We start from the raw sequence: 25072 nt of genomic DNA, 5'->3' as shown, positions 1-25072 counted from the left end.
TATTAACTTAAAAGCAGCTACAACATTAAATCAACATTGCTCATATCTATCTAAACCATCTGTAGAACAATTTCAAATTATAAACGATAATCTCACAATTTTTAAAGAAGAAACCTAATTTATGTTAAGACAAACCTATTTATATAGGTTTTGTGCATTAGAATTAAGCAAATTACATATGTTTGAAACATTTTATAAAATATTTAAAAACAGATATAGTGAAAATATACATTTATTATATACTGACACAGAGTCATTAACACTTTAAATTTATACTAGTGATATTTTTGAGGATTTTAAATCGTTTCCAGATATTTTTGATATTAGTAACTATCCTAAAACTCGCAAATTATATAATGAAATGAACAAAAATAAATTAAGATATTTTAAAGATGAGACACTGTCAAAACCAGTAATTGAGTTTTGTTCGTTAAAACCAAGGATGTATTCTTATATTTTTGATAAACAAAATAAAAAAAACTGCTAAGGGTATTAAAAAATCTGTTATAAAAACACTTAATAATGATAAATGTAAAAAAGTTTTATTCAGCACAGAGCTATTAAGACATCAGCAATATGGGATTAAAAGCAAAAATCATGTAGTAACAACATACTTGCAAAACAAAATTTCGCTTTCTCCATTTTATGATAAAAAATTCTTTCTAGATAATAGAATAGATGTGTTATCGTTTGGTCATTACAGCCTCTACTTTTGATTCTTGCAGATTTTTAGATATCATCATCATCTTCTTCACAATACGGAGTTTTAATAGTATGCAAACGAAAACATACTTATGTAAGACATATTGTTGGTAATAAAACTTATCCGTGTTTAAAACAAGCAAGTAATAAATCAGCATCATTAAAACTGTCTAACAATAAAACATATAACTGTAAATTTTTTGTAATAAATGATAAAATATCATTACCGATATAGTACAAATATTTTACAAGATGTGACTGTATGAAATGTAATAAATAATTTNAATAAATAAATTTGTATCTTTTAATATATGTACTGAATTTAAATAATATTATCCATTTACATATGTAATCAATTTGAATAATGTGTTATGAAATCCATATATTAAAATGTTATTATTATGAATAATGAAATGAATATGAATATGAAATGTCATAAATTCTTTCGTATCTGCTAATATATGTATTCAATTTGAATAATAATGTATTCTATTATGATATCCATATAGAAATGTGTCATATTCTAGAAAAAGTGAATGAGAAAACTAGATAAGCTTAGATAAAATAAAAAAAATTTCAAAAAATAATTTTTTTTGTGTGTTATATTATTTCATACAACTGTCATGTTTTAATTTTGTCGAATATTAAAACATTAAATAATTAACACAACCTTATTGTTACAAGATATTTTATGAAAATATGAAATAATCTTAATTTATCTGAGAGATTTTATATCTGAAATTATTGAGAATTAATTTTATAATAATTAAAAAGAATACATTAAACTTCCCTTATTGCTAAAATAAAATAACTTTAATTGAAATTTATAAAAACATTTAATAATTAATACAACCTTAGTTTAAAATAAAATTCAGATTTGTGATCGAAAAATTAATTTCGTGATCAGTAGGGCCCAAACTACTACTAATCAAATTTTTCAACAATTCTTCACCAAGAAAAATTACGGAAATACTAAATTATCAACGCATTTTCTCAATAGATATAAAGGTGGAATATTCCTCTAAAAATTTTTTTGGAAAAATTTTCACTATAATTATCTTTTAAAAAATATATTTCTACCATTGTAACAACTGTTCATAAGGTTACATGTGAGAAGCATGTTAAAAATATAGTAATATTGGCATATTTCTGTGCTAAAATTTGAAAAGAAATTTAAGGAAAATGCTATTTGCTTGGACTATCAAAAATCATTAATAAATAAGGGCTCATTTTTTGACTTAGACAAATAATCTGTTTATTAGTTTTTGATTTTTTATTTTAAAATTAGCTTTTTACACATTAACTGATTTTAAACACTTAAATTTTATGTTTACTCACCTGGTTTGCCACTTGTCCCGTACTTCCCAGCCACTTACCATTTTCATCTTTATATCCTAAGATACTTTCTATTGGCTTCACTACAAAATAACTATTTAAACGTTACAATTAAATATATGCAAAATAATTAACCTGTTTTGTTTTTAATTTCATGGGTTATACTTTGTATTTAGTTAAATTATTTCTCTGAAACTAATATAAAAATGTTTAAATTATAAGTTAAATTCCAGATACGTATACTGTCATGGCGGCACTTCCTGTTTTGCTACTAGCCTAGCTCCCGACACCTTGGCTGTTTGAAGACGAGTGTTGTCACGTGACGATGCATGCACACGGAAACGAAAGACGGCGGCGGCGGCGAAGCCGCCGTGAAAAAGGGAAAAACACAAACAAGAGATCGCGCTCTAAACAAATTATAAACAAAAAAAAAAAACCGCATTTTTACTCACTGTCGTCGTCAGTCATTTGGTTACTCTAGCACGCTTCTTTCCACCGTCGCGATGCTCTTCCTCTCCTTTTGTTCAAATTGTAGATCCGAACCGGACGAACTTGCTAACGATCTAATTTAGACTGGCTTTGGAGCTATCGTTTACATAACACAAAAAACGGTTCTTGTCTTTTCTACAGATTCTGCCGACCACCCACTTAGACCCTTTCAGCGTTCTTCCTCTTTCATATTTACGCTTGCTTACGACCGTCTCGTCTATTTCCACAGTTTTTCCGGGCCTCCAATTTCCAAACTCGTCAAATTAAAAAGAGAGACCATCATCGCGTGCCAAACGAAATTAGCCCAGCCAACATTGGTAGTGTGACTTCGCAGAAATGTCAATGTAAAAGAGGTGCCAGATAAAAGCGAATATCGTTCCTCACGATATCTTACCAAATTTTCTTTCGAAAGTACCTTCGAAACACCGAAATATTAACGTTGCACTTGCGACATCAAAAATAAACTGAACTAGTGTCTTCTCTGTAACTTATTTTACGAACGCTATCACACTTGCCACACTTGGATTCAACCGGTTGTAAACCCATCTTAACAGCGAATTTTGTATAGGAAGGCATCCTAACATTGAAACTTAACTCCGGATATTCTGATATTTCAAGCGACAAAAAAAATCTTTTGACGTTAATCGGCAAAATCCATTTTTGCGAAATTCAAACTATGCAAGACAAAACCAACTCGTCGAATCCAAACAGCTAAGGCGTCGGGAGCGAGATTAGTAGCAAAACAGGAAGTGCTGCCATGATGGTATACGTATCTGGAATTTAACCAGATTATGTAATTTTTACATTTTTTTTTCACAATATGTACATAATCTAAAAGATAAACGAATTTTACTATTAGTAAATCAAACCAATACTTTTAAAACGATAATATACATACAGTAGATACGTCGTTTATCCAAAATTCGATTAATCAAAACGTCGGTTATCCGAAAGAATTCCAGTCGTCAAATTTAAATTTTCGCTAGTGCTGTGGCGCTGCAATTTTTGGCTATATCTTGGACTACTCCAATGTTTTTTTCTTGATGTGTGTGTTTTAGCTGGCAGCATGGCACTTTTGTATGGTGTTTTTCTGAGGACTGTGTGGTGCTGAATCGAACATTTTTGACACTGGATCAACTTCTAAAGTATAATTTTTTTTGTTTTTATATTTTTCAATATATCTATTTTATTTGTAAAAATAAAGTAAAACAATTATTAACGATACAATAACCACGATTATTATTTTAAAAAGTTTACATTTGGCTTAACATCGACAAAAATTTAATGCGAAGCGACACGCAAGAGAAAAAAAATGTCAACATGGGATAGGTTAATATATGTTTTCGTACATAATCGGTTATCCGAAAAATAAGTTATCCGAACAACCCCAGACCCCAATTGATTCAGATAAACGATGCTCTACTGTATAGGCATTGAAAATAATATTTATAAATATGCTGGAATAAATATATATTTAAATTAGGGAATATAACATAATTAAAAAAAAGTATGGCTTTCGTAAATGAATTACGAAATGAAATGTTTATTAATTACACAATTTTACTAAAATTTTCATGAGTATATAATTTATTTAATTCGTCGTAGTCACATCGTCATAAATAAGGACAAAGACAAGGCCAAACAACACAGTAAAATAAATTGGTAATAAAACAAAAATAACACTAAGGAATATAAGCCTAAAACGCTGTAGACATTAGAGCGGCACATTTTAGATTTTAACATTATACCATTCAGAGTAAAATAAGCTGTTTTAGTTTTGTTAATCTGTATGTTTTTTTTTTTTCTTCTTTTTACATTTTTCTAATCTTTCAGGATTTCGTCAGCCTTGGTTCGGGATAGTTCATACAGCACAATATCATCCACAAACAGCATACTTTATAAAGCCTTAAACTTCATGCCAAAGATTAACACGTCTATTATCAGATGAAACAAATAAGGGCTAATGGCCAATCCCTGATGTAAACCAACATTAACACAGAACATTTTTGTAGTGCCAACACTAATCTTAACTTGGGACACTGCTCCCTTGTACATTTCCTTGTTAAGCCTAACATATTTTTTTAAACATCATGTTCACTTTTTTGTGCATTTCCTGCGCCTTTCCATCACGTGTTCTAGACCAAAAATGGCATCAGTCATACTTCTTCCAGAAAAAAGCAAAATTGTCCATCTCCAATCTCAAATTTCTGTCTAATCCTTTCTTCTACAATTTTCTCCTAATTCTTTATAGTATGGATAACTAACTTTATACCTCTGTAATTTCTAAAATCCTATTACCTTCAAAAACAGGCACAAGAATACTCTTTCTATATTCATCTGGGATCTTTTCCCGCGTTTCTTCATAAAGTCCCAGAAGATATTAATTCCCTTTTTACACAAACCTCTCCAAGCCTCAATGGAAAACCGATCAGTGCCTACTGTTTTACTCATTTTCATTTTCCTAAGTACATTTTCCACTTTTTCTCTGTTAATATCTTGCACAACTTTTTCATTTGATTTTCCAATTAAATAAATAAAATTACTTGTCCTGATTGATAGACTAATTGATTGATTGACTGATTGATTCATCATTGCCCAGGGCAAATTGCTGAACCTAGAACGGTGAAATTTGGTACAGAGTTAGTGTATGCCATAGGAATTCACACTAAAAAAAATATTTTCCCGATGGGGGTAGAGGTACAGCATTAAGTCTTAACTGGAAAAACGGCATTTACTGTACTATTTTAGATGTGATTTTCTGTTTTTAACTGCATTTCAATAGGGCACACCAAGGAAATGCACAGTAAGAAGGGATTTTTCGAAATTCTTCGCAAGGGGAGGAATGCTTAACCAGAAGAACAGATTCTGATTAAGCCTTAATTCTTAAGTCCTATTTTAGATGCGAATTTTTGTATGAATTTTTAAACTGCGTTTAGTCTTTATTAAGTACTTGATTTTATTAAATTGATAACATTTCAGACATTGTTATAAATATTTTTATATATTTCGATTTTTAAACCAAATGTTCGAACTGTTTTAAATTTCTTTTTTGTTATTGCATATTGGTTCGATTATAAAACGATTGAAAACGTTTCATGAAATTGAAGAAATTAAATATAGTTTGTTTGATTTTAAGCAATTCTAATCATTTTCAGCGGTAGGTGTTATATAACAATTACTATGGTTGTTGATATTCTGAAAATTAATGGGGTTTGCTTGCAAAACCTCCACGGTAAAAGTCGCGGGTAACAGCTTGTCTTGTATAAAGTTCTGGGGTATTCTTTACTCAATAATTTTCTTAAATATTCTTTCCATCTTTTTTGACCCTTTTCATAATTTTTAATACTACATTTTTATCATCTTCAATCAGCTTAATAGAGGTAAAATCTTTTGATGCTTTATTTCCGGCGTTAGCAATTTTCATCTACTCCCTGTTACCACCTTTATTCTTAGAAATTTTTATAATTATCTTCTAAAGACTTTACTTTTGTAATAGCCACCGCGTTTTACTCATTTTATCTGCCAAATATACGTTTATTTATTTTCAGAGCTTCATATCAAATTTCATCGTTACTTTGTCTCTTTCTTTGTTTCATTGCGGCTGGTACCTCAGCATTCTAAAGTTCCTTTCCTTATGGCAATCTCTTTCCTGAAGTTTTTAATAAACTCTTCTACCACTTTCAAAATGCAATTATTATTCAGTAACTGCCATGTTTGCACATCAACCAGAAACTAGAATACTTTTAACATTTTACCTTAAACTCTTTCCATAATTCTTCCTATTTTCAATCTCCACAATTTGATCCTTTGTTCATCTGGCTAACACAATTCTTACAATAATCCATAAGAAAGTTAGAATTTACTGGGAAAACTTCATGTTGTGCAGCAACACTTTCTTCGTTTAATTTTATTAGATATATAGCTGCAAGTACCCGCTTCTCTGGATGTTTATTTGTTCGTACATTTATATGTGATATAGTTATCTTATATACATATAAGACTGTTTCTCTTTTTCTACATAATATTTTTTTGATTCGATGTGTTTACCTATAATTTTCAAGTTGCTCTTCTGCTTGATTATTTCTGTTTCGTTGATAATTTTTTCCTAGCAATGTTAGATGTACTTTTATTCCTTCCGTGGTTTCATTTCTCCGCGCCATTTTTTGCCTTTGCGATATGATTCGAGACTGCAAAAATTCTTTTTTACGCTTTGGCATTGTTTTCTTATATTTTTACTTTTTACACTTCACTATTCACTTTTGACTTTCTATTTTTTTCTATGATTAGTACATTTTTACTAATGAAAAATCAACTGCGTCACACATCTCCAAAAGCCATTCCCCTACTCACACAACAGTCCTCGACTATTCGAAAACATTTAAGATTAAGATTAAAATTTCATTATAGCCAAACTTACCAGTTTCCACAGAATGCCTCGTTAGAAATAGGTTGCCCCGTTTTCAGATTAATTAGAGAATTTTTAGATAGGTCTAAAAGTATGTGCGAATTTCCGCAAAAACGAAAAAACAACATCTGCACCTGTAAATATTGCACGTCGTTTTCTCTTAACACTTTAATTGTTACTTAACCACTTCCATTGTTCACACTTTAATTGTTAACAATAGTAACAACCTTTCCCCGCGAGAAAATTTCGAAATATTTCTTCTCAGTGTACATTCTCGAAATGTACCCTCTTAAAACGTAATCAAAAACGCAAAAAACCGCATTTAAAATAGTATAATAGAAGCAGAATTGTTTATGAAAAACCTTAATTTTGTCCCTTTTTCCCGTGGGTGGAATTTCGAAAAATCCCTTTTTAGTGTACATTTTCATGACACACTCTAACTGTGTACCAAATTTCAACCTTAAACTCCTAAGCGTTTGGGCTCTGCTCTTATTAAAATTATTATTATTCGGACTGGCTATTTCAAACGGCAATTTTGGCAACTAAAAATATTTTTTTCGACAATATCAACTTTAATATTGAAAAGAAAATTCAGATCTGGCAAGAGCTCTTTTTCTTTTTAGTTTGAGCATTGTATAAAATATAAATCAAATAAACTTTGTGTTAACAAATACACTAAGTAACCTTTACACAGTTTTTACACTTTATTTTCGATTTATATTCAGTCATTGTATCACTTTGACTACTCACACTTCACTGTTCGTTTTGTTTACTCATTGCACTTCTTTGGAATTTTCACTTATTTTTCGGTCACTGATAAAAAACTGACATTCGAATCTACGACGGATCTTGCTTTATATACCTCCACCAATGGGTATTCCCATCTACACAAAAAAGAATTCGAATGGTCCACAATGTTTCAGAACATTCCACAACATTCGAGAGTGTTCTGTAATGTTCCACAATGATCTGGGATGTTCCAGAATGTTTCCAAACGTTTCAGTACATCCAGGAGTGTTGTGGAATGCTCTCGAATACTCTCGAACGTTCTGGTTTGTTCTAGAAATTTCTAGAGAGCGAAACATCCAGCCCTTATAACTTCAACAAAATGCCCTTCGGGTAAAAGCGGAAACTTTCTTCATTGATGGGGGATAGAGGGTTATCACACCATATAACCCCCTTGATCGTACAGGACACATATTTCAGTTTTAGCGACACGAACATTGCACATTTACCTTTATCATATATATTGATGATTAAAATTGCATGTGTCACGCCATTTTTATATAATTTTTATTTGTGTAATTGTTATAGACAGCAAACGCCATAATTTTCAAGTTAAAGATAAGTTTCATATAGATAACCCTAAATATTAATGTTCAAACTCTACACTATTCTGTTATATTGAGGAAATTAAAAGCACACTCAAACATTTCTACAGACATGGCGCCCGAAAACTATGAACTGAAGCTACTAAACCAAGAACAGATTCTAATAAAACAGATAATCCAAGATACAGAAGATAAACAAGACAAGTATAAGAATAAATACAGTGGTACCTCGGTATACGTCTGCTTTAGAACACGTCCAATTCGGAATACGTCCTGTTTGGACGAAACAAATTTTGCTCGGTATACGACTTTTGTTCGGTATACGACATAATTCAATTATACGCGCCATCAATGAACAAGTAGCACTATCGGTGTACTAGACCGGACTAGACGTTTGCGGTGCAACGGTTTATAACGTTGTTAAATTTCTTATGATTTTAATTCGTAAGTAAAATTTTATTACTTTTATTAATCACGAATCGCAAAAAGGCAAATGAAAAGCGACAGAAAAATAAAAATAATAACTAGAATTATAATGGAACTGATGAATGAGATTGTTGAGAAATACGAAGGTGGCACGCGTGTTCGAGATTTTAACTGTTGCCTACCGTATTCCGAGACGACAATATGGACAATCGCGAAAAATAAAGACATTATTAAATCTGCTAACGTTGCGAAAAGGATTAAATCAAGTTTTAAACATAGATCGAAGACATCAGATCGTGTCGAAAAATTGCTTTTGCTTTGGATAACTGAAAAACAGTGCTGGAGACAGCGTATTGAAAGTAATTATTTGCGAGAAAGCTAAAAAGATACACGCTGATCTCACGAAAAATCAAGCAGGAACTAGCCAGGAAAGCGAGGTGTTAAAGCCAGCCATTTTTTTACACGAGAACAGATTAATCATTTTTACATTACTTCTTCTGAGAAATGTTGGTTTGGTATACGTCCAATTCTGTATAAGTCCAAACATCGGGAACGGATTAAAGTCGTATACCGAGGTTCCACTGTAGTTTAAACATCAGAACACTGAACAGGAAAAGCAGAGAATTAGTAAAACTTATGCGAAGAAGGAAATTAAAAGTTTTTTGCTTGCAAGACACAAGATCCAAAGGAATTAATAATATAGAAGTTATTTTTAAAATAAAATTTCATAACAGCAATGACAGTGACACAATATATTGATAAATTTTTTAAGTTTACTCTTATTCCCTACTTTTGTATTTTTTACTTTGTATTAATATATCTCTTGGAATCGTGTTAACTGAAATAATGAATTTGATTGCTAATTATAATTTGCAGTAAAATATAAAATTAAGGAATAACAACTTCAAATAATTTTTTCAACCTTATTAAATGGAATTTTACTTAGTGAGTCTGATTCCCTTCATTATACTACTAATATATATAAATTTATCTTGTTTTGTTGTTATTATTTTTACTATAAGACATGAAATGACTATAATATATTAAGTTTAGTTGTTATATTTTTTCGTATTTCTACATTTAGTTTTCTTTCCTCTTAGTATGAATTTAAAATAATTCCTTTCGTTTCGTTATTGTTCAAATTTCAATGTTCTTCCGTTTTTTCCTGATGGATGGTTACATATGTAATACGTTTTTCTCAACTTATATATCTTTTATTTTTATTTCGCTTGTGTCCTATTAACTGTTGAAATCGGTATATTCACAATTTATTTGTACAGAGATATATGATTTTATAGTACTTGCAAATTTCTTACAGTTGAATGAAGTTTTCTTATTAAAGCGTATGGCTCGAGTTAGCCATTTATTTATTTACATTGATTAATTTTATTATTTTTTTTATTTTATATCTTTTTTATTATTTTTAGTTCATCTTGCTTAGATTTCATAATCATATAGTCTTCATGTTAACAATTACTATTTCTTCGCATGTGAGATACGCATAGAGTGAAACTGCCATTTTTCCTAGAGACAAAGATGGAGATAACATTTTTATCTTGTTGAATATTTGTAAAAAATTGATCGACTGATTACAGAAACCAAAGAGTGAATTTCTATTGCATTTTTTAATTTTTTGTTATTTTCTTTCAAGAAGTAATATTGATATTTGAATGCATTACATAATGTTTTTTTGACCACAAACCTTATGTGCTTAAGTGATAAAGTGTTGTATCATTGATTTGTTGTTGTTTTTCCTGTTTAATACGAAAACATAGCAATCAATAAAATATAATGAAAATCTGCTTTATTATAATTAACAATTTAATTAAATTATATAACAGTTATTTTAATTTCTAAATTATTTTAAAACTATAGCAAATAAACATTTTTAATGATTAAAAGAAACAGTAAAAATATAAAAACCCACATCTATATACTGTTAAAGTTCTATGATTAAATGTAACATACACTTACCTAAATTTTAGTTTTTCTTGGATAACTTTGAAAAATGGAAAGTACTTTCCGCCTGTTATTTGTCTTTTAGATTCATCATATCTCATGAACATTGCATTCTGAGAAACATAAACAGATTATTTTTAAGCCATTTTTCTTACTATTATAATTTTCTTATACAGTAAAAAATTTATTTACTGTGATTCCAGCAACTCTCCAAACATATGAATTGTTGGACACTCCTATTTGAAATAATAAAATGCCTATTATTACGAAACAATATTATTGTTAAATGCTGTTTAATTTTATTACAGTTTTAGTTCTTATTCTTCGATTATGTTTATATTTAAGTAGCAGTTGCTCGGGCAAAAGTAACGATAGCAAAGATTAAGACTATTACGTTATAGTCAACCTTACCTGTTTTCACAAAATGCAAAAATTGAATCCCACTGTTTCCAGATTAATTTTTAGTCTAAAAATATGTTCGATTTCTCTCAAAAACAAAAAAAAAACGTCTTGCACATCGCTTTCTCTTAACAATTCCATCGTTACGTAACACTTTCATTGTTGACACTTCCACTGTTACTTAATATGCCAGGTAGCCACTCTGTCAGCAAAGGCGTAAGAAGTGGACTGGCCCGATTTGAGTTTTAATAGGGGTGAGCAATTCGAGCCAGAGGGACTTAAGCCTGCCGTCAAGCTTGATACAGGTTGCCAAGACTAATCGATCGTCGCTTGTTTAATACTGCGTGCGTAGCGTCAGGTGTTTTTATTTTAAAATTTTAAATTTGCCGCCATTGTTATCAGAATTTACGACTCTATCTTTTATTTTCATTATATTCTTTCTTCATAACGTTTTATTTACTTTGTTTTCCTGTAATTAAATTGCTCACCCCTATTAAGGCTCAAATCGAGCCAGTCCACTTCTTACGCCTTTGCTAAAAGATTGGCTACCTGGCATATTAAGTGAGCTACTGCCGGGGCTGCGCCATCGATCTACGACGCAACAACTTCATTGACTGCGTATTACTTCAGGCAATGTTTTAGTCTTCTTATCATAATAATACTTTGCTTTACTATGTTTTCTCATAACTTTTTTGCTACTTTGTCAACTACAAGATGAATTAGTAGCGTTTTATCTATTGGTAGGTACTGTCTTAGTTCTTCTAGAGATAAATCTCTGAGTAGGGTTACTCTTCCTTTTACGTGTAGGTGTATTTCTAAAATCTAATAATCCTTTTAACAAGTATTTATTATCGCATTAAGTTTTTTCATTAGATTTTTTATTATTTTTACTGCCGTATTTACTTTTTCGATAGATCAGACTGTAATAGGGAGATGACAATATATGGTGAAATTCGCAAACTCTGGCAAACATTCAGAATTCATCAATAACAAGATGTCAGTCTTTAGTCACTGACTGGACTGTCAGGTATACCATGTCTGCTATATCGTTCTTTGCAACAATTATTTACTGTTGTAAAAGTCATGTCACTCAAATTATCGATTTAGAAAAGTCAGAGTATTAGTTTAACAATATGGGATGACTTTTTGCTTTATAATTAAAAATGTCGATATTCACTCTACTCGATGGTTATGATAGAATTTAGTGCGTATATCGTGAATTGATTGTTTTGAACTGGAGCAAATGTTGCAGGTATCTTGCTAATTTTGAAAATTTCGACTATATTAGCATTCATTTGTTGCCAAAATAAAGAATCTTTTTTTAGAGTATATATATAATTCTATTACTAAATGAATTAAGTGAATCTTTAAAAGTGTTTTTGGTTTCATAGATTGAGGAATCAATACTTTATATAAAAACTCAGGCCATCCATGCCAAAAATCATAATTTTTACGTTATAATATTACATATTATTAATATTACGTATAATATTAATTACTGGGCTATGTTAATTATTACACTGTATTATTTTACACAGTAGATTAAATAATAATAAAAGCTAATTGAATAATTTCAGGTATTTAATTATAAACATCATTTGGATTTAAACACAAAAACATTAAAATATACATTAACTTACCTGTGCCAAACATGCAATTAATATGCATTGTTAACAACATCAGAATATTGATAAGTTTGAAATCCATTTGTATGATAATTTTAAACAATTAATAATAATAACTTCTAATTTCTATCTTACTTAACGTTATTAAAATTGGCATCTTTCAGCTGCCATACAAACTTACAGATACAAACTCGAGACTGTACAACAGATAATACTAATAAATTTAAATAAATCAGCGCAGTAAATATTTGTCGTGACAAAGATTATAATGAATCGAAACCAAACATGCAATTTCATTTCTTTCGTGCATAAACCAGAGAATACATCTATTCAAAATGTTGAAAAATACTATACTTTACGTAGCTTTTCTAACAGAATTAAATAAAGCTCAATAGTAGTGAATATAAAAGCATATAGAAATAAAGAATATAAAAATTGAATAAAATATAAAAGGGAAAAAACACACAAAGCCAAACAAAGGGTAAACTTTTGCATTATGAATACTTTTGTTTGCAAGAAAACCTACATTATTTAAAGCAGAAAACGAGTAACTTTTTAAACTGTCTATTGAAACAGTGGAAAATACTTTATAAATAAATTATACACAATAAGAAAAATTCATAAAAAAGCAACCACGTTTGTACATAAACAAAATACGTTTATTATTGCACATTAGAAAATTAATTTAATTATTTATCATAATGTTTGTAAATTAAAGTTGAAGTAATATACATATTGAAACAAGCATGAAAAAAGACTAACAGTTAGATTGACCAAAATACTTACATTTATTACAATAAATGTAAATTACATAAATAAATTAATTCATTAATAATAAAATACTAAATATATTTTTTATTGTAAAGTTCGAGTGATTGCATTGTTTCGAACGAAGTGATATAACGTTACTGTCATTAATTGTCTATGATACTGTTTATTAAGTACTGACCTTAAGTAATTTAGATAGTTGTGACTCACAACTTGTAACAATGACAGCTGAAGAAAGACAGCTAGACTGTCTAAAACACTTATAGTTGTGAAATAATTAACCAGTGTAAATCAGTCCTTTTCTGGTTTTTCCTACTGCGTGATTAGTGCATGCATGTCTATCCGAAAGCCAAAATCTAGTGCACGCATGTTCTATTATAANTAAATGATAAAATAACATTACCAATATATGACAAATATTTTACAAGATATGACTGTATGAAACGTAATAAGTAATTTTGTATCTGTTAATATATGTACTGAATTTAAATAATATTATCCATTTACATATGTAATCAATTTGAATAATGTGTTATGAAATCCATATATTAAAATGTTATTATTATGAATAATGAAATGAATATGAATATGAAATGTCATAAATTCTTTCGTATCTGCTAATATATGTATTCAATTTGAATAATAATGTATTCTATTATGATATCCATATAGAAATGTGTCATATTNCTATTTAGTGTACATTTTCATGACACACTCTAACTGTGTACCAAATTTCAACCTTAAACTCCTAAGCGTTTGGGCTCTGCTCTTATTAAAATTATTATTATTCGGACTGGCTATTTCAAACGGCAATTTTGGCAACTAAAAATATTTTTTTCGACAATATCAACTTTAATATTGAAAAGAAAATTCAGATCTGGCAAGAGCTCTTTTTCTTTTTAGTTTGAGCATTGTATAAAATATAAATCAAATAAACTTTGTATTAACAAATACACTAAGTACCCTTTACACAGTTTTTACACTTTATTTTCGATTTATATTCAGTCATTGTATCACTTTGACTACTCACACTTCACTGTTCGTTTTGTTTACTCATTNTTAAGTTTGAGCATTGTATAAAATATAAATCAAATAAACTTTGTATTAACAAATACACTAAGTACCCTTTACACAGTTTTTACACTTTATTTTCGATTTATATTCAGTCATTGTATCACTTTGACTACTCACACTTCACTGTTCGTTTTGTTTACTCATTGCACTTCTTTGGAATTTTCACTTATTTTTCGGTTCTTTCTTTCGTCACTGATAAAAAACTGACATTCGAATCTACGACGGATCTTGCTTTATATACCTCCACCAATGGGTATTCCCATCTACACAAAAAAGAATTCGAATGGTCCACAATGTTTCAGAACATTCCACAACATTCGAGAGTGTTCTGTAATGTTCCACAATGATCTGGGATGTTCCAGAATGTTTCCAAACGTTTCAGTACATCCAGGAGTGTTGTGGAATGCTCTCGAATACTCTCGAACGTTCTGGTTTGTTCTAGAAATTTCTAGAGAGCGAAACATCCAGCCCTTATAACTTCAACAAAATGCCCTTCGGGTAAAAGCGGAAACTTTCTTCATTGATGGGGGATAGAGGGTTATCACACCATATAACCCCCTTGATCGTACAGGACACATATTTCAGTTTTAGCGGCACGAACATTGCACATTTACCTTTATCATATATATTGATGATTAAAATTGCATGTGTCACGCCATTTTTATATAATTTTTATTTGTGTAATTGTTATAGACAGCAAACGCCATAATTTTCAAGTTAAAGATAAGTTTCATATAGATAACCCTAAATATTAATGTTCAAACTCTACACTATTCTGTTATATTGAGGAAATTAAAAGCACACTCAAACATTTCTACAGACATGGCGCCCGAAAACTATGAACTGAAGCTACTAAACCAAGAACAGATTCTAATAAAACAGATAATCCAAGATACAGAAGATAAACAAGACAAGTATAAGAATAAATACAGTGGTACCTCGGTATACGTCTGCTTTAGAACACGTCCAATTCGGAATACGTCCTGTTTGGACGAAACAAATTTTGCTCGGTATACGACTTTTGTTCGGTATACGACATAATTCAATTATACGCGCCATCAATGAACAAGTAGCACTATCGGTGTACTAGACCGGACTAGACGTTTGCGGTGCAACGGTTTATAACGTTGTTAAATTTCTTATGATTTTAATTCGTAAGTAAAATTTTATTACTTTTATTAATCACGAATCGCAAAAAGGCAAATGAAAAGCGACAGAAAAATAAAAATAATAACTAGAATTATAATGGAACTGATGAATGAGATTGTTGAGAAATACGAAGGTGGCACGCGTGTTCGAGATTTTAACTGTTGCCTACCGTATTCCGAGACGACAATATGGACAATCGCGAAAAATAAAGACATTATTAAATCTGCTAACGTTGCGAAAAGGATTAAATCAAGTTTTAAACATAGATCGAAGACATCAGATCGTGTCGAAAAATTGCTTTTGCTTTGGATAACTGAAAAACAGTGCTGGAGACAGCGTATTGAAAGTAATTATTTGCGAGAAAGCTAAAAAGATACACGCTGATCTCACGAAAAATCAAGCAGGAACTAGCCAGGAAAGCGAGGTGTTTAAAGCCAGCCATTTTTTTTACACGAGAACAGATTAATCATTTTTACATTACTTCTTCTGAGAAATGTTGGTTTGGTATACGTCCAATTCTGTATAAGTCCAAACATCGGGAACGGATTAAAGTCGTATACCGAGGTTCCACTGTAGTTTAAACATCAGAACACTGAACAGGAAAAGCAGAGAATTAGTAAAACTTATGCGAAGAAGGAAATTAAAAGTTTTTTGCTTGCAAGACACAAGATCCAAAGGAATTAATAATATAGAAGTTATTTTTAAAATAAAATTTCATAACAGCAATGACAGTGACACAATATATTGATAAATTTTTTAAGTTTACTCTTATTCCCTACTTTTGTATTTTTTACTTTGTATTAATATATCTCTTGGAATCGTGTTAACTGAAATAATGAATTTGATTGCTAATTATAATTTGCAGTAAAATATAAAATTAAGGAATAACAACTTCAAATAATTTTTTCAACCTTATTAAATGGAATTTTACTTAGTGAGTCTGATTCCCTTCATTATACTACTAATATATATAAATTTATCTTGTTTTGTTGTTATTATTTTTACTATAAGACATGAAATGACTATAATATATTAAGTTTAGTTGTTATATTTTTTCGTATTTCTACATTTAGTTTTCTTTCCTCTTAGTATGAATTTAAAATAATTCCTTTCGTTTCGTTATTGTTCAAATTTCAATGTTCTTCCGTTTTTTCCTGATGGATGGTTACATATGTAATACGTTTTTCTCAACTTATATATCTTTTATTTTTATTTCGCTTGTGTCCTATTAACTGTTGAAATCGGTATATTCACAATTTATTTGTACAGAGATATATGATTTTATAGTACTTGCAAATTTCTTACAGTTGAATGAAGTTTTCTTATTAAAGCGTATGGCTCGAGTTAGCCATTTATTTATTTACATTGATTAATTTTATTATTTTTTTTATTTTATATCTTTTTTATTATTTTTAGTTCATCTTGCTTAGATTTCATAATCATATAGTCTTCATGTTAACAATTACTATTTCTTCGCATGTGAGATACGCATAGAGTGAAACTGCCATTTTTCCTAGAGACAAAGATGGAGATAACATTTTTATCTTGTTGAATATTTGTAAAAAATTGATCGACTGATTACAGAAACCAAAGAGTGAATTTCTATTGCATTTTTTAATTTTTTGTTATTTTCTTTCAAGAAGTAATATTGATATTTGAATGCATTACATAATGTTTTTTTGACCACAAACCTTATGTGCTTAAGTGATAAAGTGTTGTATCATTGATTTGTTGTTGTTTTTCCTGTTTAATACGAAAACATAGCAATCAATAAAATATAATGAAAATCTGCTTTATTATAATTAACAATTTAATTAAATTATATAACAGTTATTTTAATTTCTAAATTATTTTAAAACTATAGCAAATAAACATTTTTAATGATTAAAAGAAACAGTAAAAATATAAAAACCCACATCTATATACTGTTAAAGTTCTATGATTAAATGTAACATACACTTACCTAAATTTTAGTTTTTCTTGGATAACTTTGAAAAATGGAAAGTACTTTCCGCCTGTTATTTGTCTTTTAGATTCATCATATCTCATGAACATTGCATTCTGAGAAACATAAACAGATTATTTTTAAGCCATTTTTCTTACTATTATAATTTTCTTATACAGTAAAAAATTTATTTACTGTGATTCCAGCAACTCTCCAAACATATGAATTGTTGGACACTCCTATTTGAAATAATAAAATGCCTATTATTACGAAACAATATTATTGTTAAATGCTGTTTAATTTTATTACAGTTTTAGTTCTTATTCTTCGATTATGTTTATATTTAAGTAGCAGTTGCTCGGGCAAAAGTAACGATAGCAAAGATTAAGACTATTACGTTATAGTCAACCTTACCTGTTTTCACAAAATGCAAAAATTGAATCCCACTGTTTCCAGATTAATTTTTAGTCTAAAAATATGTTCGATTTCTCTCAAAAACAAAAAAAAAACGTCTTGCACATCGCTTTCTCTTAACAATTCCATCGTTACGTAACACTTTCATTGTTGACACTTCCACTGTTACTTAATATGCCAGGTAGCCACTCTGTCAGCAAAGGCGTAAGAAGTGGACTGGCCCGATTTGAGTTTTAATAGGGGTGAGCAATTCGAGCCAGAGGGACTTAAGCCTGCCGTCAAGCTTGATACAGGTTGCCAAGACTAATCGATCGTCGCTTGTTTAATACTGCGTGCGTAGCGTCAGGTGTTTTTATTTTAAAATTTTAAATTTGCCGCCATTGTTATCAGAATTTACGACTCTATCTTTTATTTTCATTATATTCTTTCTTCATAACGTTTTATTTACTTTGTTTTCCTGTAATTAAATTGCTCACCCCTATTAAGGCTCAAATCGAGCCAGTCCACTTCTTACGCCTTTGCTAAAAGATTGGCTACCTGGCATATTAAGTGAGCTACTGCCGGAGCTGCGCCATCGATCTACGACGCAACAACTTCATTGACTGCGTATTACTTCAGGCAATGTTTTAGTCTTCTTATCATAATAATACTTTGCTTTACTATGTTTTCTCATAACTTTTTTGCTACTTTGTCAACTACAAGATGAATTAGTAGCGTTTTATCTATTGGTAGGTACTGTCTTAGTTCTTCTAGAGATAAATCTCTGAGTAGGGTTACTCTTCCTTTTACGTGTAGGTGTATTTCTAAAATCTAATAATCCTTTTCACAAGTATTTATTATCGCATTAAGTTTTTTCATTAGATTTTTTATTATTTTTACTGCCGTATTTACTTTTTCGATAGATCAGACTGTAATAGGGAGATGACAATATATGGTGAAATTCGCAAACTCTGGCAAACATTCAGAATTCATCAATAACAAGCTGTCAGTCTTTAGTCACTGACTGGACTGTCAGGTATACCATGTCTGCTATATCGTTCTTTGCAACAATTATTTACTGTTGTAAAAGTCATGTCACTCAAATTATCGATTTAGAAAAGTCAGAGTATTAGTTTAACAATATGGGATGACTTTTTGCTTTATAATTAAAAATGTCGATATTCACTCTACTCGATGGTTATGATAGAATTTAGTGCGTATATCGTGAATTGATTGTTTTGAACTGGAGCAAATGTTGCAGGTATCTTGCTAATTTTGAAAATTTCGACTATATTAGCATTCATTTGTTGCCAAAATAAAGAATCTTTTTTTAGAGTATATATATAATTCTATTACTAAATGAATTAAGTGAATCTTTAAAAGTGTTTTTGGTTTCATAGATTGAGGAATCAATACTTTATATAAAAACTCAGGCCATCCATGCCAAAAATCATAATTTTTACGTTATAATATTACATATTATTAATATTACGTATAATATTAATTACTGGGCTATGTTAATTATTACACTGTATTATTTTACACAGTAGATTAAATAATAATAAAAGCTAATTGAATAATTTCAGGTATTTAATTATAAACATCATTTGGATTTAAACACAAAAACATTAAAATATACATTAACTTACCTGTGCCAAACATGCAATTAATATGCATTGTTAACAACATCAGAATATTGATAAGTTTGAAATCCATTTGTATGATAATTTTAAACAATTAATAATAATAACTTCTAATTTCTATCTTACTTAACGTTATTAAAATTGGCATCTTTCAGCTGCCATACAAACTTACAGATACAAACTCGAGACTGTACAACAGATAATACTAATAAATTTAAATAAATCAGCGCAGTAAATATTTGTCGTGACAAAGATTATAATGAATCGAAACCAAACATGCAATTTCATTTCTATCGTGCTTAAACCAGAGAATACATCTATTCAAAATGTTGAAAAATACTATACTTTACGTAGCTTTTCTAACAGAATTAAATAAAGCTCAATAGTAGTGAATATAAAGGCATATAGAAATAAAGAATATAAAAATTGAATAAAATATAAAAGGGAAAAAACACACAAAGCCAAACAAAGGGTAAACTTTTGCATTATGAATACTTTTGTTTGCAAGAAAACCTACATTATTTAAAGCAGAAAACGAGTAACTTTTTAAACTGTCTATTGAAACAGTGGAAAATACTTTATAAATAGATTATACACAATAAGAAAAATTCATAAAAAAGCAACCACGTTTGTACATAAACAAAATACGTTTATTATTGCACATTAGAAAATTAATTTAATTATTTATCATAATGTTTGTAAATTAAAGTTGAAGTAATATACATATTGAAACAAGCATGAAAAAAGACTAACAGTTAGATTGACCAAAATACTTACATTTATTACAATAAATGTAAATTACATAAATAAATTAATTCATTAATAATAAAATACTAAATATATTTTTTATTGTAAAGTTCGAGTGATTGCATTGTTTCGAACGAAGTGATATAACGTTACTGTCATTAATTGTCTATGATACTGTTTATTAAGTACTGACCTTAAGTAATTTAGATAGTTGTGACTCACAACTTGTAACAATGACAGCTGAAGAAAGACAGCTAGACTGTCTAAAACACTTATAGTTGTGAAATAATTAACCAGTATAAATCAGTCCTTTTCTGGTTTTTCCTACTGCGTGATTAGTGCATGCATGTCTATCCGAAAGCCAAAATCTAGTGCACGCATGTTCTATTATAATATATAAGAATAGAAGCAAATCTATAATATATTACATAAAGAAAACTTAATAGAATACAAATATATTTATAAAAGTAGGTCGAGCATTATATTATTAATTAAATTAATTAATAGCAATAAAAAAGGCGAAAAAAATGTCTGAGACTAAACTCGTCAAAAAACAGAATTCTGAATATTCCTACATCAGTGTTGTATATTAATTTAAAGTTGGAGTGAATGCCGTGTTTACAACGAAGAAATATACAATTATTAATAATTACTTTTTATTTTATCATGTATAGATATTTAGTTTTTAGCATTAATATTTTAATTAATACATAGTAATAGTTTTGTTTTCAGTTATGTTTTCGTTAATTCAAAGAAAAGCTAATGCCAAAACCTGTGGTTTTGATAAGTTGATAAAATAGAATGTAAACAGATAAAATTTTTTACTATGAAGGTCTTAATGCGAGGTTATTAAATGATTTTATAAAGTAAATGTGTCGTGAAATTGCATGAAGGGCCACCGGTGGCCGAGCGGACTCCGCTTAATGGTGGTGACCAGACTCTAAACACCGGAGTTTGATCGGGGGGTTCGCGCCTCACTCGGACGAGCTGGCGGGAGTCTCTTCCTTGCCAATGACGCCTGAATAGGGCCAGCTTTCCCCCCAAGTTTTTCCGGAAGGCATTCTGTCTTCCTTTCTCGCGGGGGTCGTCTCTTATAAAGCCTGCTTTTGTCACTTCGTGACCCCTCTCCTGTCTTCTCGGATTATCGAAGATAAGACCGCCTCATCGGTCGCTGTGCGATCGGCCTTACTGTTTCTTCCGGAGTGAAAAGCGACGAGCTGCAGCACTCCTCTATCGAAGGTTGAAATGAAGTGAAGTGAAATTGCATGCGTTATGTCTGTAAATTTAATTGCGTATTACAAAGTACTTATAGATTTAACAAAACATAGAGGACGTTTCATAGTTTAAAAATATATTATATACTTTTCACAAATTATGTTCTGCTTTTAACCTGCAGTATATATTTACTCGTAATTTGTGTATATTTTCAGAATAATTTCAACTATTTGACGTTTTTCGTAACAGAACAGATAGAAACAATAATTTGAGTGTTCTCTGCAGGTCGCCTTTTTGTCTGCAATATTAAAATATTAAAAGTACAGAAATTACAAAAGTGAGGATTCAATTTTACTTAATATAAGAGATAAAAGAATAACTCTTTATTGATCACAGACCATTTACAGAAACTTTTTAAGTGTTTTTTTTATTAAGGAATTAATTTAACGTTCATCATTGTACTTTTACGTGAGAAATTATGAAAATATCTTACAGTAATAAGAGAAAAGTAGAATTTAAATTTTATTTTATTGTTTTTTATTTATCGAAGTAACATTTATGTGAAAGTTTAAATAATTTTTATTTTATTTGAAATTACCATCTAACGACTCAATCAAAAGCTTGTTTATAAAAGACATATTAACGATGTTTTCTTACATTTCAATTTTAAATTATTTTGTAAATTGTAAATTTCTTTTTTTTACAAAATCTCCTTTAACCAAACAAAATTATTGTAAGACGTGGATGTAACGACTAACAAAAAATAAAGTTCTATGACTTTATTTAAATTAAAACTTTAATTTCCAACTTAAAGATTTTACGATTTAGCCTTGTAGCCTAATGCTGAATTTGGGGAAGCAATTCTAGTTCTATCTTATTTAAAATGCGAGAAAATTCCATAGATAATAAGTGGTCCTTTTATAATAAATTTCAATCATCAGAAGAATTTGTGCAGCAGTATCTTAAGTGTTCGAATCTTTTCTAAATACTGCAAAATTCACATTTGTGTTACATTACATATCATAGCAATTTAATAAATATCCATTAGAACTTTACGTTTCAGTGTTACAAAACGATAAATATAATATTTAGTTAGTTTAGTAAATTTACAATTAATAAAGGGAATTTCGAGTAAAAGTTTTTGTAACTTTTGTGTATATTATTTTGATTGCTAAGACGATTATATACAACAAATAACCAATGCCAACGAATAACAAAAGACTCTTAATGTCTTCGACTGATAATGCTTGAAATACAGACTCTTCATTAAATTCTTCAATTTCTTTTGGTAACAATTTCTGAACAATTCCCGCTTCGAACAAGCGATTTACTCTAGAAAGAAACGTCTATACGTATATAAATGTGAACGTAAATTGTTTTATATATTAATAATTGTAAATTTTTCTTACGTGTCGCTTATATTTTTCTTGAAAAGAAAATTTCTTCGGATTGGATAAGCAACAGTTAATGTACTTAGAGAATCTGTGGACATTATATATTTATTCTTTTCTAATTTACTGATGTACTGATTTATAACATATTGAGACGCTATGTATGCAAATCGTTCATTCTGTACTTTCTTCATGGCTTGTGACGGATTCATTAAGTTATTATTTGACAAAATGTGTTCTCTTAAAATTTTGGTATTTTCTGACTTCGATTCCTAGAAATAGTAATAATTTCTGTGTAAAACAGACGAATTATAAATAGGAAACTTGAATTTTTACCACACACTTACCTCAATAGCTTTCCATACATTTAATATTTTCATTGTTCCGCAAGAATACTCACCATTCCGAACAAAAGTGCCAAGTTCGTAAAAATTTTTAGGATACGATTCAATTAAAGGACATGCCATAAAGGATTTTAACCCTCCGCTGTAACCATATAGCAAAACAACAATCGATAACCACCAAATTTCTATCATAAATCTAGAAGCAAACGTTTTTACGTTCCGTATATCTAATCCTAATTAATAGTTATTAATATTATAGAAAAATACATAAGTAATAAACACTATAACATAACTGATTTAATAAATTATACCTTGACCCAATAATGTGCAAAATAAATCCCAAAAAATTCGACAACGTGTCCAACGTTTTCTATTCTTCTCAACGATTAAGTCCTTTTTAAGAATTAAATGCAGGGACAGTCCAAATATTAATACAGTTGAGAATACAGCGATCCATATCTAATTACGTAAGTAATATAGTTTCAATTTGAATATAATATGAATTAAGATGTTACAGTGACTTACGTCCAAGGCAAAAGGCTTCATTAGAGAATTCCAATCAGAAGCTTTATTTGGAGCTCTAATGATAAAAATGTTCTCAGAAAGTCCAAGTGTGGACGAAAACTGTATCGCTGAAAAAAGATCGTAAGTGATCCCCGTTGGTACAAAAGCGATATCTGCTTCCTAAATTTATAAAATTCATTATAAAACACAAACTGTTAGTAAATTTACAATTAAATTTTAATATACTTTACAATATTGTTTGTAGCAATTTTAAGGGTTTATTGTCTGCAGACCAGAATGTTTCTTTTTGTTAATTTTTTGTATTATTGTAGAAATAAAAACGCACGAAGTGTACAATATATATGGGAACTTGTTTAAGTTGTATAAAAATAAATTTTCGATTTTTTAAAACGAAATTTTAACTAATAGCGACATGTTATAATTTGATTTATACATAAGTTATACATAATTTTATTTACAATTTCTTGGTAACATTTTAAAAAACACATGAATATTTTAGCGATAATCGATAAGTTTTACTACTTAATTGTTATGGCAGTAAATTATTTTTTGGTATAAAAATTACATAATTTGATAAACGCAATCGCTTCAAAAAATTGCTTTTTTCTGATTCTTTTTAGTAAAGGAGATCACATCCTAATTGTCTAATTGTTATAGTATTTTAAACATAACTTACTTGTATTTTGAGTTTACTCACCTGATTTACAACTTGTTTTGTAATTCCAGTCCACGTACCATTATATTTTGAATACCCTAGTTGAGTGGGAATCGGATACACTACACGATAACTAATTGAATTTTATACTTAGATATGTACATAAGATTTTTCAGCATAGGTATTAATAAGAATATAATTAACTATTTATACTGTATATATCTTTCACAAATACCAAAATTATTTATATAATATCTGAAATCAATAAAAAAATTTTAATATTACCGCATATTCTTACAATAGTGCAATGATTTCATTTTATGATGATCGATAACTCAGTAAAATACCGATATTTTTCGTACAAATCGGCAGTTATGCAACACGGTTTCGCCCTTACATTGTTTCAAAATTAAGAAAATTCTCCAGACGACATCATTTATGGTTTCTGTCTAACATAGTTTGCGAGTTTGAAAAATTTTTAGTTGAAAATTTCGCATGTTATAAATGGATCCTGTTTTCCAATTGTTTGGTATTTGCAAAATCACACGAAAT

At 29.4% G+C, this 25072-nt stretch overlaps 1 protein-coding gene across 1 annotated transcript; it reads right to left on the bottom strand.

Annotated features, from left to right (window-relative positions):
• Window positions 1–1663: 1663 nt before the first annotated feature.
• Window positions 1664–24826, bottom strand: LOC111631177. The gene is made up of 10 exons (XM_023375378.1): window positions 24806–24826; window positions 24563–24653; window positions 23866–24024; window positions 23652–23799; window positions 23344–23573; window positions 22804–22951; window positions 17803–17867; window positions 17626–17723; window positions 2041–2131; window positions 1664–1723 (listed from the first exon to the last, which is right to left on the bottom strand). Exons 1-10 carry the CDS (start codon window positions 24808–24810, stop codon window positions 1664–1666), a joined length of 1095 nt encoding a protein of 364 aa, XP_023231146.1. The 5' UTR covers window positions 24811–24826.
• Window positions 24827–25072: the final 246 nt, after the last annotated feature.

This window comes from Centruroides sculpturatus, unplaced genomic scaffold (genome assembly GCF_000671375.1).
Source record: "Centruroides sculpturatus isolate CEXI.00-Female unplaced genomic scaffold, Cexi_2.0 scaffold552, whole genome shotgun sequence".
NCBI classification, from domain to species: Eukaryota; Metazoa; Arthropoda; class Arachnida; order Scorpiones; family Buthidae; genus Centruroides; species Centruroides sculpturatus.
This window is presented reverse-complemented; position numbering and strand designations above follow the sequence as displayed.